The sequence below is a fragment of the Hippoglossus stenolepis genome, chromosome 20 (genome assembly GCF_022539355.2).
Source record: "Hippoglossus stenolepis isolate QCI-W04-F060 chromosome 20, HSTE1.2, whole genome shotgun sequence".
Lineage (NCBI taxonomy): Eukaryota > Metazoa > Chordata > Actinopteri > Pleuronectiformes > Pleuronectidae > Hippoglossus > Hippoglossus stenolepis.
In genome coordinates, this window is record NC_061502.1 from 346,047 (window position 1) to 358,570 (window position 12,524).

Below are 12,524 nucleotides of genomic sequence, written 5' to 3' on the forward strand. Positions count from 1 at the left end.
CCTTATGCAAGACCCTTATTAGAAGTAAATGCTTGTCATTTCACTGTTTGGCAACTTCTCATGCATACTAAGCTCCTCAAAAAATGCGATCAACCGTAAAAAACATAAAAATCATTTGCCTTGTTGCCATGACTTTCACAAGATGTCTCCATCACACTCTCACAAAGGGTCTTTGGACCAACTTTCAGCTGGATCTGATCTTGTGAAGTGTGGTGCAGATTGGACAATATAGATACAAGTTGGAAGAACTTACTTTTCAAGTCAAAATGTCAAATTTGACATCACGGCACAGACACGCCGTTCAAAGAAACCCCATCTTGAGGGTGTTAAGGTTAAAATGACCCAGTATTACATTACATTTCATTTAGCTGACGCTTTTATCCAAAGCGACTTACAATAGGTGCATTCAACCAAGAGGGTACAAACCCAGAACAACAAGAATCAAGAAAGTATCAAGCCAATCCGATGGACTCTAAGAGGAGTTTGTTAAAGTTGTTTCGAAAAGTTGTCAACCGTGTGGGAAGATCTCTGCAAGGGTCATGGGCAGGATATCGACAGCCTCACCACCTGCATCACGGATTACATCCATTTCTGTGTGGAGAAAACTGTACCCACCAAGACTGTACGGTGCTTCTCTAACAACAAGCCATGGATTAATCCGGACATGAAGGCCCTCCTCAAGGAGAAAAAGAGGGCTTTTAGGTCAGGAGACAAGGAGGAGCTGAGAGCTGTTCAGAAGGAGCTCAGGAGGAGGATCAGGGAGGGGAAGAACAGCTACAGGAGGAAGATGGAGGACCAGCTGTGTGGGATTATGGAGAGGGTCTTCAACATGAGCCTGACTCTGGGGAGAGTACCACAGCTATGGAAGACCTCCTGCGTAGTACTGGTGCCAAAGACTCCTCACCCAAAATCCGGGACCGTGTGTCAGACACGGCTGTCTGCAGTACAGGGGCCCCGCAGGTAACGGTCCTGACTCCGTTCCTCTTCACCCTCTACACTGCAGACTTTACCTACCACTCACCCTCCTGTCACCTGCAGAGGTTCTCTGATGACTCTGCTATTGTCGGCCTCATGACTGCACACACAGTGTTGTGACCGCAAATACTGTGATCTACCATTCAAGTAGTTTACCATCCAGGACACAAGGGGGGCAACCATGACGGATTGAGTGGCGTCAGAACCAGTAATTGGTAGTAATTGAGTGTAGGGCTGGGCGATATGGAAATAAATCTTAACAGGATCATTTTTTTCATATCAGTCGACATCGGTATATAGCGCGATATAAATCAAATCAGCGCCACTGCACTGAGGCGCATTACTCTGCACAGGTCAACAAGTGACTCTGCTCCTCTGATGTTTTCTAATAATAATGGCTTGCATTTATATAGCGCCTTTCACAGGACCCAAGGATGCTCTACATATGTCTGTGGATACAAAACAGAAGAGAAAAGAAAAAAGTAATAGTACAAAACAAGATAGAAATAAACAGCCTGGTGGGGCATTAACTGAGGCCAAAGGACTCAGTGAAAAGGTGCTGCTTGAGAATGATTTGAAGATGTCGAGGGATTCAGGGTTGCGTATTTCGGCCGGGACAGAGTTCCAGAGGGTGGGGGCTGCCACACAGAAAGCTCTGTCTCCGAAAGTTCGCAGTTTTGTGTCTGGGATGGAGAGCAAACCTGTTTTTTTTTTTTTTTTTGTTAATGTTGATGTAAATTATAAATCTGTTTATGTATCGAGTATTTATAGAAAATCTGCCCAGTTCACACCAGGATCCCTTCTGGACACTGATTAGTTTGTAAGTTGTGGAAAACAAAATGTGCTGGTGTTCTGTACTAAACCACCATCCCTATAGTGGTCTGCAAACAAATATTAATTGAACTGAAAAAACTAAGATCATTTGATTTTAAACAAAAGACTCAAGTTCTGGTATTTGATCAATTTACAAATTATAATAATTTGGAGAATTTAACCAAATGTGTATGTTGACTTTTTTGTCTTCACTGAACATTAGGAGATTCTACCATATTTCATTGTTGTTACTCACCTTTTTTTGCTATGTGTATGTAACATTTCTCTCTGACAACATTTTTTAAGCCTAAATGTCCACTACCGGAAGTGGTGATGCTAGCGGACGTAGCCACATGAACAGGCATTCTTCGCAAGAGTGTGCCGTTTTTGTGCGCGCCTCATCAGAGGACATTTAGGCTAAAAACATGGTCTAAATAAAGTCTATTTAAAAAGGAAAAATTACACTGTAGAGGTTAAAGGATGTGGGCCTGTGAGGAGGGGGAATGAAGGAGAGTACAGATGGTGATGGTTTTGAACAGATGAGTCCTGAAGGGAATGGGCTGTGGCAACGGTGTCAAATTTGTTAAAAACAAATTAAGTTTGTTGGTCCAGTCCACATTGCCTTTTACTCCTCTGTTGCCAGTAGGGGAGAACAGTGATGGTCCTCATGCCAATCCAGACCTCTTTCATGGTGTTCTGTTGGAGTTTCCACTCCAGTATCCTCCTTTACTTGTCTTTGTCCTCCGGACTCTGTTTCTGTTCAAACTTGGTATTAAAGGGGACATAGCATGCCCATTTTACCACAAGTTGATATGGTTCCTTGGGGTCTTAATGAAATGTCTGTAACATACTTTGGTCAAAATACCACAAGGATCATTTAAAACAGCACCCTTTTTACCCTGTAGAAAACAGCCCTCCACAGAGTGACCTGTTTTGAGTGCCTGTTCCTTTAAATGCTAATGAGCCAGCTCCCCCCTCCCCCCTCTCCCCCCATGATTTTAAACAATATAAATTACATATTTTATGATATAAATTATCAAATATACATCCCATACTTTGTATTCCCCTTCTGTTGTCTTGGAGTTTTAATTTTCCCAATCACATAATTAAATGTCCCCCTCTGCCCATCCACTACAAGCACACAAGCAGACAGACAGAGAGAGAAAGAGAGGGGTGGGGGGGGGGCTATGAAGACCATCATTTACCCCCGAACCCCGACATTCAACGGGTACAACAACAAGCGGAGAAAGCAGAATCGCGGGCTGACCTTATATATACAGTCTATGGGGCTGACCAGCGCGGAGAAATGCTCGTCCCGTGTGAACAGCCAGGCGGCTGCGCGCTTGAGAACGGCGCTGCGCTGCCTCGCAGCCTCGCAGCGGCACTTCCGCGTCCGGTGTTAACCCGGCGTAACGAGTGGGGGCTCTGTGTGTTTGTGCCAGTGTTACAGTAGTGCTGAACACTGCGGAAGTCTTCCACACTGCTGGCTGTGTGGCGCTGACACAAATTCCAGCTCACGCATGGGAGAGCGAGCGGTCGCGCCCGAGCAGCTGCTGCAGCCTCCCAGTCCCAACGATCCAGACAAATGCCACATGTGAGTGAATCGCGGGATGACCAGCGGAGAAATGCTCGTCCCGTGTGAGCAGCCCGGCTGCGCGCTTGGGAACGGCGCTGCGCTGCCTCGCAGCCTCGCTGAGTCCAGTGTAAACCCGGCGTAACGAGTGTGGGGGGACGGGGGGGGGGATGAGGTGGGGGGTGGGCCAAGACCATGTAGGGAGACTTCCAGTGCCTTGTTACGACCCAAAACCCAGGAAGCTCAATCGAGTCGCTCAAGCATGACGTTTCTGACTTAGAGGAACTATAACAAAACGCTTAAGTGTTTTTTTCCCAGAGTTTTTGGGTTGGTAGACATGCCAGATACCCACATTAACGTGTAGAAGCACTAACAAAGTGGAATTTGCATGATATGTCCCCTTTAATATCCGTCCTAAGAGATCCATTAGAGTGTTGAGTATGCGTGTCATGCCTGACATTAAAATGAGTCCTGAACGTGTCTCCTGTCACCACTTTATCGAATCTCAATTCCCCGCTCTATATTCAAATGATCATGACCATCATTTCTGTTTGCATAGACCAAATTATGTTTTTTAACCCAGTGTAAGTATACAGGTGTGTGTGTCTGTGTGTGTCTGTGTGTCTGCATGAGTAAACAAGAGAGAGTGAGCGGTATAGAGAGAAAGGAGTTAGGAGGGGCTGACTGAATCTGTGATGTCAGCCAAGTATGCTGTCCTTTATATGCCCCCCTTATGCCTCCCGCTCTCAGTGCAGTGCAGGTCGACCCTAAACAATATGAAAGCCCTCTATGAAGATGTTTCTCCTGGTGCAGCACATGATACTGCACTCCAAGTACTCCATTGACTCCTGGCTAGCACTGTTAACTCTTTTTTGCAAGCAATCTCACATTGCCCAAAATGAAAGAGGGGAGACAAGGAGTGTTTCAAGACATACTCTTGAGATCTTTATTTGTCTTCTAATTTCTAAATTATGTTATTTCTTCGTGGCCAGGCTGAAGCTGCCAAATTGGTGCCAATGGGCTTCACAACAGCCACTGAGTTCCACCAGAGGAGAGCAGAAATCATACAGATTTCTACAGGCTCAAAGGAGCTCGACAAGCTACTACAAGGTCTGTACGTCTGTCTTGAAAATCATCCTGATCCTAAGTTAATAGAAAAACACCATCTAGCACGTCCCAAGGTCTGGTTAGGAACATGAGACCTAGGTCCTGTTCACGAAAACCATTAATAGAGATCCCTTTTTCCTTTGCAGGTGGCATTGAGACAGGCTCCATCACAGAGATGTTTGGAGAGTTTCGGACAGGGAAGACTCAACTGTGCCACACACTAGCTGTCACCTGTCAGGTACATTCCACACTAACACCAGTGTGGGCGGTTCTTCTACTGCGGAAGCCTCAGTTGTATCAATAGAAGCTGTGTAATACACCTCAAGCAATGAGTCAGAATGCAGGGGCTGAGGGGGCAGACGAGAAAGATAATGTTTTATTTTTAAAATGCACAGAAATCAAATTACTACATTTATTTTGAAGTAGGTGTGAGGTTCATATTGCAATTATAAATACTGTGTATGAAGCCTAAATCTTCAAATTGACTTTTTATTGCACTGTCCTGTCTGTCTGCAGCTGCCCATTGATCAGGGGGGTGGAGAAGGTAAAGCCATGTACATTGATACAGAGGGAACCTTCAGACCAGAGCGACTCCTTGCTGTAGCAGAGAGGTGAGTCAGCGCCTCATGGTCGAAGGCTAAAGGTTATAACATGGGCCCACATTTAAGTTGTTCCTGAGACTTCAAGTGTCTGTAGATTTGTTTAAACCAATAAAAGGGTCTGGGTTTTGGAATAATGGAAACAAAGTATGTTACATGTGACCTAGATCTCTCTTTCATCAGATATGGGCTGGTTGGCAGTGATGTTCTAGACAACGTTGCCTATGCCCGAGCCTTTAACACAGACCATCAGACCCAGCTGCTGTACCAAGCGTCTGCCATGATGGCTGAGTCAAGGTCAGTCGGCACTAAATGTCTTTGCTCTCAGGGTCTTAAAGGGGACCTATTATGCTTTTCCTTATTTGCAGATGTTGGATTATCATATTTAAAGTGCTCAGAGTTTCAAAAATTGGCTCAATGCATGTTAGAGTAATCCCTCTGAGGCACAGGGAGCTGGGCTTTTCTTTAGCGTCTTGTTTCCAACCTTTTTTTTCACCCTCTTGGTAATCTGACGATTTCCTTGGACATGCATATTTGGGGATCTGGTCCAGGATCTTTTCGTAAGGTTTGTCAGTATGCCTCTTCTTAAGTGCTTTTTTGGTTGTGAAGGTAAGTTTTCCGAAAGAAAAACACCTAGCAACAATGGATAAACGTTCTTTTTGCAGGCCAACAACAACCACATGCAACCTTCTTTGTTTGTTTACGCCACTTCACGGAGGACTCTCATCAACAGAGCCCAGCATGAAGCTGTATTTGCAGCTTGGTTTTTGCTGAAAGATGGCGCTGTTCCCTCTGTGAAGGGCTGTGCTGAGAACCCAGAAACGCAACCGTAAGTAACATATCAGTTAAATGTTTGTTTTCAATTAGCAGTCAGTCTAGACCGCTTCGGAATACAGTTTCATTACAGACAGTGTAAGTTTACAATGTAATGTACAGTAGCTCCAGTTAGCTGCAGGGGCTAATGGGGATTTGCACATAACAGTACAGCAGTCTGATAACGTAACATTTTTTTAAACCATTAACGTAAAATTCAAGGCATTATTTTCACAACTGCAGTGAATGTAACCATCCTCCAAAGTTTTTATTCACCTAGTTGTTTCCAAATTTGAAGCAATTCACGAAACCTACTTACCTCGCTAACAAGGAGCTATTGGGGAGGGCGAGGAAAGAGTGGCAAATAAGGCTGTGTAGATTTCATTGTCATTATTGTTTTTCGTCAATGGGTAAAAATAACTAATTGTCCAGTGAATTCCCAGTAATGTGTCATAATGGCGACACAGCACAGAGTTTAGCAGCTTAGTGCTTGTTTCTGCTCACCTTTATATTGCTTTTTGCTCTTTCAAACATGTTGTGCACACATTTGAATACATGTAGGCTAACAATATCAACATGAAAATAGTCATCATTACAGAGAAATCCTTACTCAGATCAGCTGCACCACCTCACCTAAACCAAAAATTACACAAGTATTTCCAGCATGTAAGATTGCGTCTCACTCAGACAAGAGAAACTCCATGTCTGGAGTTAATATGTGAAAACGGATTCACCTTGCTCTTTAGTCAACTGCGCTGCAACTACTGTAACAGTAACAATGATTTTTTCCCGTGTCTTATTTTAGCCTTAAAAGCTGCTGTTTTAGATGTATCAGCAAGTTTATCATGGCAAACATAGCTATTTCTGTTGACTGAAATTCGTATTGTCTTTCCCCAAATAGAGCACATCACAACAGACCCATAAAAGACAATACTGAGACACAGGATGCCAGATGATACATGTAGGCACACATGGTACATATTTTCACAAACAAAGATGTTCTTTTTAACATCCACCAAATCTGTTGGGACACAGTTGTTGCACGGAACACTGAAAGCACATGTGAGAAGTAAAGATGTGTATGCCATATGGTCACTAAATGGGTGTTATTTACTGCTGGAAAATACATAATAAGTTCATAAATTTAATATTTAAAAACATAGTAGCCTGGAAAAACAGCTGAACAAATCTAAGCTGTTTTAAGACCTTTCATGCACAACACAGAGAGAGGTTTTCTGCACAGATGCGTTCCCAACAGCAACAACTCCTCAAACATTATTCAGGTGAGGGGTGGTGCAGCAGGCAGGGGTAGGACGTAACATAGTAATTCCGCTGCAGAGATCCCCTTATTTTCTTGACAACACACAGACAGTGTTGGCTCTTATCAGCACAACCTCTCTAGACATCATCGTCTGTGCCTTCTGTGTGTGTCACTGCCTTTTGACTTGAAGATATGTTTTATCTTTTTTTTTAAAAATGTTCATGTTTAGAAGTATCATCAGTTTTATTTCCACACAAGACTAACTAAAATATCCGTAATCGTGCATCTTTAATTTTATGTTCCAAAACTAGGTTTGTCAAAGAGGACCTGTCTGCACAGATTGAGAGATCCTCAAAGGAGGAGGTCATGAGAGATCCTCAAAGGAGGAGGTCATGAGAGATCCTCAAAGGAGGAGGTCATCGCCAGGCCAACATCAAGATTCAGTCAAGGGGAGGTTGGAACCCAACATAGTTCCCAGCAGGATCTAGAAACTCCTGGCGTATTTGGCGAGCAACAGACAAGATGACGACCCGGACATGACCTCCAAGGTATCCCCAACACCAGCTAAAAAAACTGCTGTATGCAAAATATTTGTAACAGATGGAAGAGAGGGAAGACACTATCATTTCAAAGATTGACTTGGCTTGTCAGCTGCAGTGAATCTGGTGGATGACATTATAAATGCTGGTAGTAATGTTTCTCTGTACATAGTCTTGTGCTTTTCAAAAAAATGATGCTATCAACATTTGTTTTTTGTTGATCTTGTTCATTTAATGAATACTGTCTGCACTTTAATTTCTTAAATAAATGACTTTTTCTCAGTTGAGTTATTGTTTTCAAATTGGCAGATATGCTGGTAAACTGAGGGGTAAAACTACTCAAGTACTCAAGTAATCAGTGACCAATTCTGATTGAATATAGACACATTCTAATTATTTTTAATGCTAATTGTATATTTTGAAGGAATATAAAATTTAAGTTGTCTCAATACATTTTTTCTGTGCTATTTTATAGAACATCAAATACCACATTGTCTGTCACTCCTGTAATACAGCAGAATTGACAAGTGCAAGACTAATAGCTTTCTGTAAGCATCTGTAAAGCGTGTCTCAAATTGTGCCATTTTGGGTCCTTTAATGTGAGAGAATTGGGCCCTGAAAAGTCCTTAAAATTTTAAAGAAACATGGGAACCCATGAGGAAAAACGTACTAGTCCAAAATCTGTTTGGTATATATTGTTGATATTTTTAAGTGTGTATCCATTGCAACAGTTGGGTTCTAGGCCTGGGTGGTCAGTCATACATCTTGAAGTGTTTGGCACTTTATTGTTCTTACAAACTGATGTTAAAAAATAAAGATATTGGAAAATAGCCATTTTGATCGGGAAGCAACACAGACATTTATATTTGTGTAAATGTAAACACTTATAATGTTTCCTAGTGGAAGCATATAAAATTGGGCCGAGCACAGAACCCTGAGGAACACTGTGATTAACTTTGGTGCGCACAGATGACTCATCATTCATTTGCACAAATTGGAATTTATCAGATAAATAGAGTTCAAATAAGGTTAGGGCGGTTCCTTTAATGAAAACATCTGTTGAAGGGCAGTTTTGTCTGGTGCTTGTTCTTGCTTCCGCTCTGTCACTGTCAGAATAAGGGTAAACAAAACCATGTTGTTAAATGTAGGGTGGCTGCAGCCACTGCCCTTGTGAGGTCAACACACGCCCGAGCTGCTGAAACAGATCAGCAACGCACACCGAGCAACACAAAAAAATATACATTTTAATTATGATAACAGCATTCTAATAGTATTTTCTTTTGTAATTTTTATGTTCGACTCCCAAAATTCATTCCAACAGCCCTAGACAGTACTAATATTGTTGTGAAAACCATAAATGGTCAATGCAAAGCACCTCATGAATATTAAATTACCACGGTGAGTCACGGCATCAAGCAATTGAGAGGAGGAAGCGAAACTCTCTGACACTGACATCGATGTGTTTTTTTTACTGAGGTGGAGGTGAAGAGCAATTTTATGGGACAGCAGTGATGTCATTAATGAAGAAAATACACTGATACACTGCTGCTGATAATGAGTGAGGGAGAGTGAGGACGATAAAAAGAACAGAGCCTGAAATAAAAACAAATCTAATTCAAAGGTGGAGGCAAAAAAATTATGTCTTCCCACTGTCAGAATGTGAGGGATCTTGTATCGCCTGTTCGTAAATTGAATCATCCAAAACTGCAGGATTATTAAAATCAGAGACAGCTGTGATGTCCCTAATCTATCAAATTTAACAGAATTATATTTATATGCTTGTTTGTACTGGGATGGATCGGTTCCGTCGGGTCGGTCTAATACTGGACTCACTTCAGCACAATTATATTATAATTTCATCATTATTAAAAACTATTATTGACTCTCTAACTCTGCTGTTTAATTGTATTGTAATTTGCTGTAAGTTGTTGTAGGTCTTTTTCAATTGAAGGTTCGTATGGAACAGTTATGTCGCGCGAGCACAAATAACTGTTGGTTTTATTGTTAATGATGAAGTGGATCAATAGTCTGCCTAAGTTCACCTCCTCATGTCAGCATCGCCACTTTCACGTCTCCAAAATGTTCATACGCATGGGTCACAGTTTGCGTGGAAATGCGCAAATTTTCCTGTCAAGTTTGTTTTTATTAATCCAAACGTTTGCGTGAGAAGTGGCGTACGCACGTTTCAGGCCCCGTTTTGTGCGTACACAACGGTTATAAATGAGGCCCCTGGTGTGTAACTCACTCTCTCTTTGTGTCAGGTATGCCCTACTGATAGTGGACAGTGCCACTGCTCTGTACAGAACAGACTACTCGGGTAGAGGAGAGCTGTCGGCCAGACAGGGACACCTGGGACGTTTCCTCCGAATGCTGCTCAGGCTGGCAGACGAGGTAAGGCCCCCTATTTTTTTCAGAAGTGCATTTAATTGCTCAGCTACTCTGCTCTCTCTTTCTCTCCATCACACACACACACATATACACACATCTATAGAGTCCCAGTGGGTGAAAATAGAATGTTTCTGTGTATGTTTATTTTCATATAGAGCAGGAAAATTTGATCTAAGAGACACGTGAAGACACATTCTAATGTCAGGAGCACTCCAACTGTGATTAGATCACTGGAGACATGTTTTTACCAGGTCTGAAAAGGACCTAAGATGTCCTAGTTGTCTGGTAATGGGCTCATGTGCTGCTGTATAGGACAGAAGTCAGGACACCATAAAGACCAATTCACACTTTTTATTCTTTTTTTAGTCACATTCACTGTCGAATACAACTCTGGAAATGTACTCTCAATCTACACAGTCCACACAGTGATGCAAGTTAATTAACTTAAACTTTATATGTATCGCCCCAAATCACAACATACATATATTCTCGAGGCACTTTATATAGTAAGGTTGTGTAACTGTCGTATTGAAGCACCAGAGGTGTGGACTCGAGTCACATGACTTGGACTCAAGTCAGATTCAAGTCACAATTTTGATGTCTTCAGACTTGACTCGACAAATCAAAAATGACTTCTTACTAGACTTGGACTTTAACAACAAGGGTGTCTGTATGCAACATCATCGGTTAAGCGGTCGGTCGGTGATGGTCTGAGAAGGCATATCCTTGGAGGGTCGCACAGACCTCCATTTCATAACGGTGCCCTGACTGCTGTTAGGTACCAGGATGAAATCCTCAGAGCGATTGTCAAACTTTACGCTGGTGCAGTGGGCCCTGGGTTCTTCCTGGTGCAGGACAATGCCCGGCCGTATGTGGGCCGAGTGTGTAGGCAGTTCCTGGATGACGAAGGTATTGACTGACCCTCATGTTCCCCAGGCCTGAATCCGATTGAGAACGTCTGGGACATTATGTATCGGTGTGTCTTTCGCCGGCGACAGTCCAGTGTCCAAGAGCTCACTGATGCCCCGATCCAGGTCTGGGAGGAACATACCCAGACAATGTTGGAAGTGCATACAGGCACATGGTGGCCATACATACTACAGAACCACCTTACGAATTGTTGGAATTAAAATCCACACAAGTTGGATCGGCCTGTGATTACAAATTTGATTTCGCTGTGATTTTAAATCCAGCCCTCAAGGGGTTAATGATTTTGGTTTCCTTTGGCGCTTCCTACGTTATTTTGTTCTCAATGAGTTACGCAATCAGTAAAGATTTTCAACATGAATAGACCCGTTTTAGAATCGAATCATAGCCCTCGGAATCTAATTGAATCGTGAGGTGCCTAGAGATTCCAAGCCCCAAAGTTAAGACAAGAAAGGAAAAAATATCCCTCCACTTTTTTCTCTATGGTGGGCTGTTTAAAATGACAGATCTCTTGTTTTATATATTAGGAATAACTAAAGACCAAGATTTCTAGTCATTTCTGCTGTGTGCAGTGTTTTCTCCTTTGCTATGCATTTCAATCCCTTACCAGCCTCCCTGTAAAACAGTGGGGAGTTTTCCAAATTCATAACACATGCTAAACATTTATTTGATTTATTGAAATATTAAGTCTCACTTTGATGAATGAGAACAATATTACATACTGTAAAAGCAACTCACTCACACTCCCCCGCACACAAACCTCACTCATTCCCTCATTCACCCCTACCCACACTTAGAAGCATGACTGTTTGGATACAGTACCAAAGTAAGTATTTAGTAGTGTTCAGAAGCAGTATTCAGTATTTGCTCATTTGTCTTACGTTTTTTTGAAAATGATAGACATTTTTAAAGTAATTCACTATTTGTGTTAATTTAGTACACTTAGTGTTACTCTGTAGGCTAGAATGCAAAGGCAATTCATTTGTCAAACAGGGCACATTGACTTATTTATGTCTTGAAAAATAAGTTTAGGCACTTGGACTTGACTTGGCAATCCTTGACTTGGGACTTACTTTGGATAGCTCTGTCTTGACTTGGTACTTGACATGAGACTTACTTGACAAACAATGACTTGGTCCCACCTCTGTGAAGCACTGTCAGACTAACCAAGGAATTTTGCAGTGAGTTGTCTAACAACTATTTCTGTCTGATCTATTTCACAATAGTTTGGCGTTGCCGTGGTGATATCAAACCAGGTGGTAGCACAGGTAGATGGGGCAGCCATGTTCTCTGCAGATCCCAAGAAACCAATCGGTGGCAACATTCTGGCTCATGCCTCCACCACACGGTGAGTGATGCAGTGTGTCATCCTTACATTATTCTCCACCTCCAAGACCATCAGGAGATGCCTCATCCCTCTGCACCACAAAACATGAAAGAGCAGATAATTTGGTGTCATAGTTATATTTCCCTCCATGAACTGAATGTTTAAAATAATTCTGTGATAACAAGTGAATGCTTTCATGTCC

General features: G+C 42.3%; 1 protein-coding gene across 4 annotated transcripts in view; it reads left to right on the forward strand.

Annotated features, from left to right (window-relative positions):
* rad51b (RAD51 paralog B) overlaps positions 1-12,524 on the forward strand; it is a 38,700-nt gene that overhangs the window by 12,257 nt on the left and 13,919 nt on the right. For 2 of the 4 annotated variants that reach the window (XM_035143818.2, XM_035143817.2), the window contains exons 4-9: positions 4,354-4,471; positions 4,615-4,706; positions 4,985-5,079; positions 5,251-5,364; positions 9,942-10,071; positions 12,222-12,343. In XM_035143818.2, the coding sequence (XP_034999709.1) occupies positions 4,354-4,471; positions 4,615-4,706; positions 4,985-5,079; positions 5,251-5,364; positions 9,942-10,071; positions 12,222-12,343 (671 nt within the window). Of the gene's footprint in view, positions 1-4,353; positions 4,472-4,614; positions 4,707-4,984; positions 5,080-5,250; positions 5,365-5,800; positions 5,897-7,452; positions 7,963-9,941; positions 10,072-12,221; positions 12,344-12,524 lie in introns of those variants that run through there. The other 2 variants (XR_004694265.1, XM_035143819.1) reach the window with 2 other exon arrangements.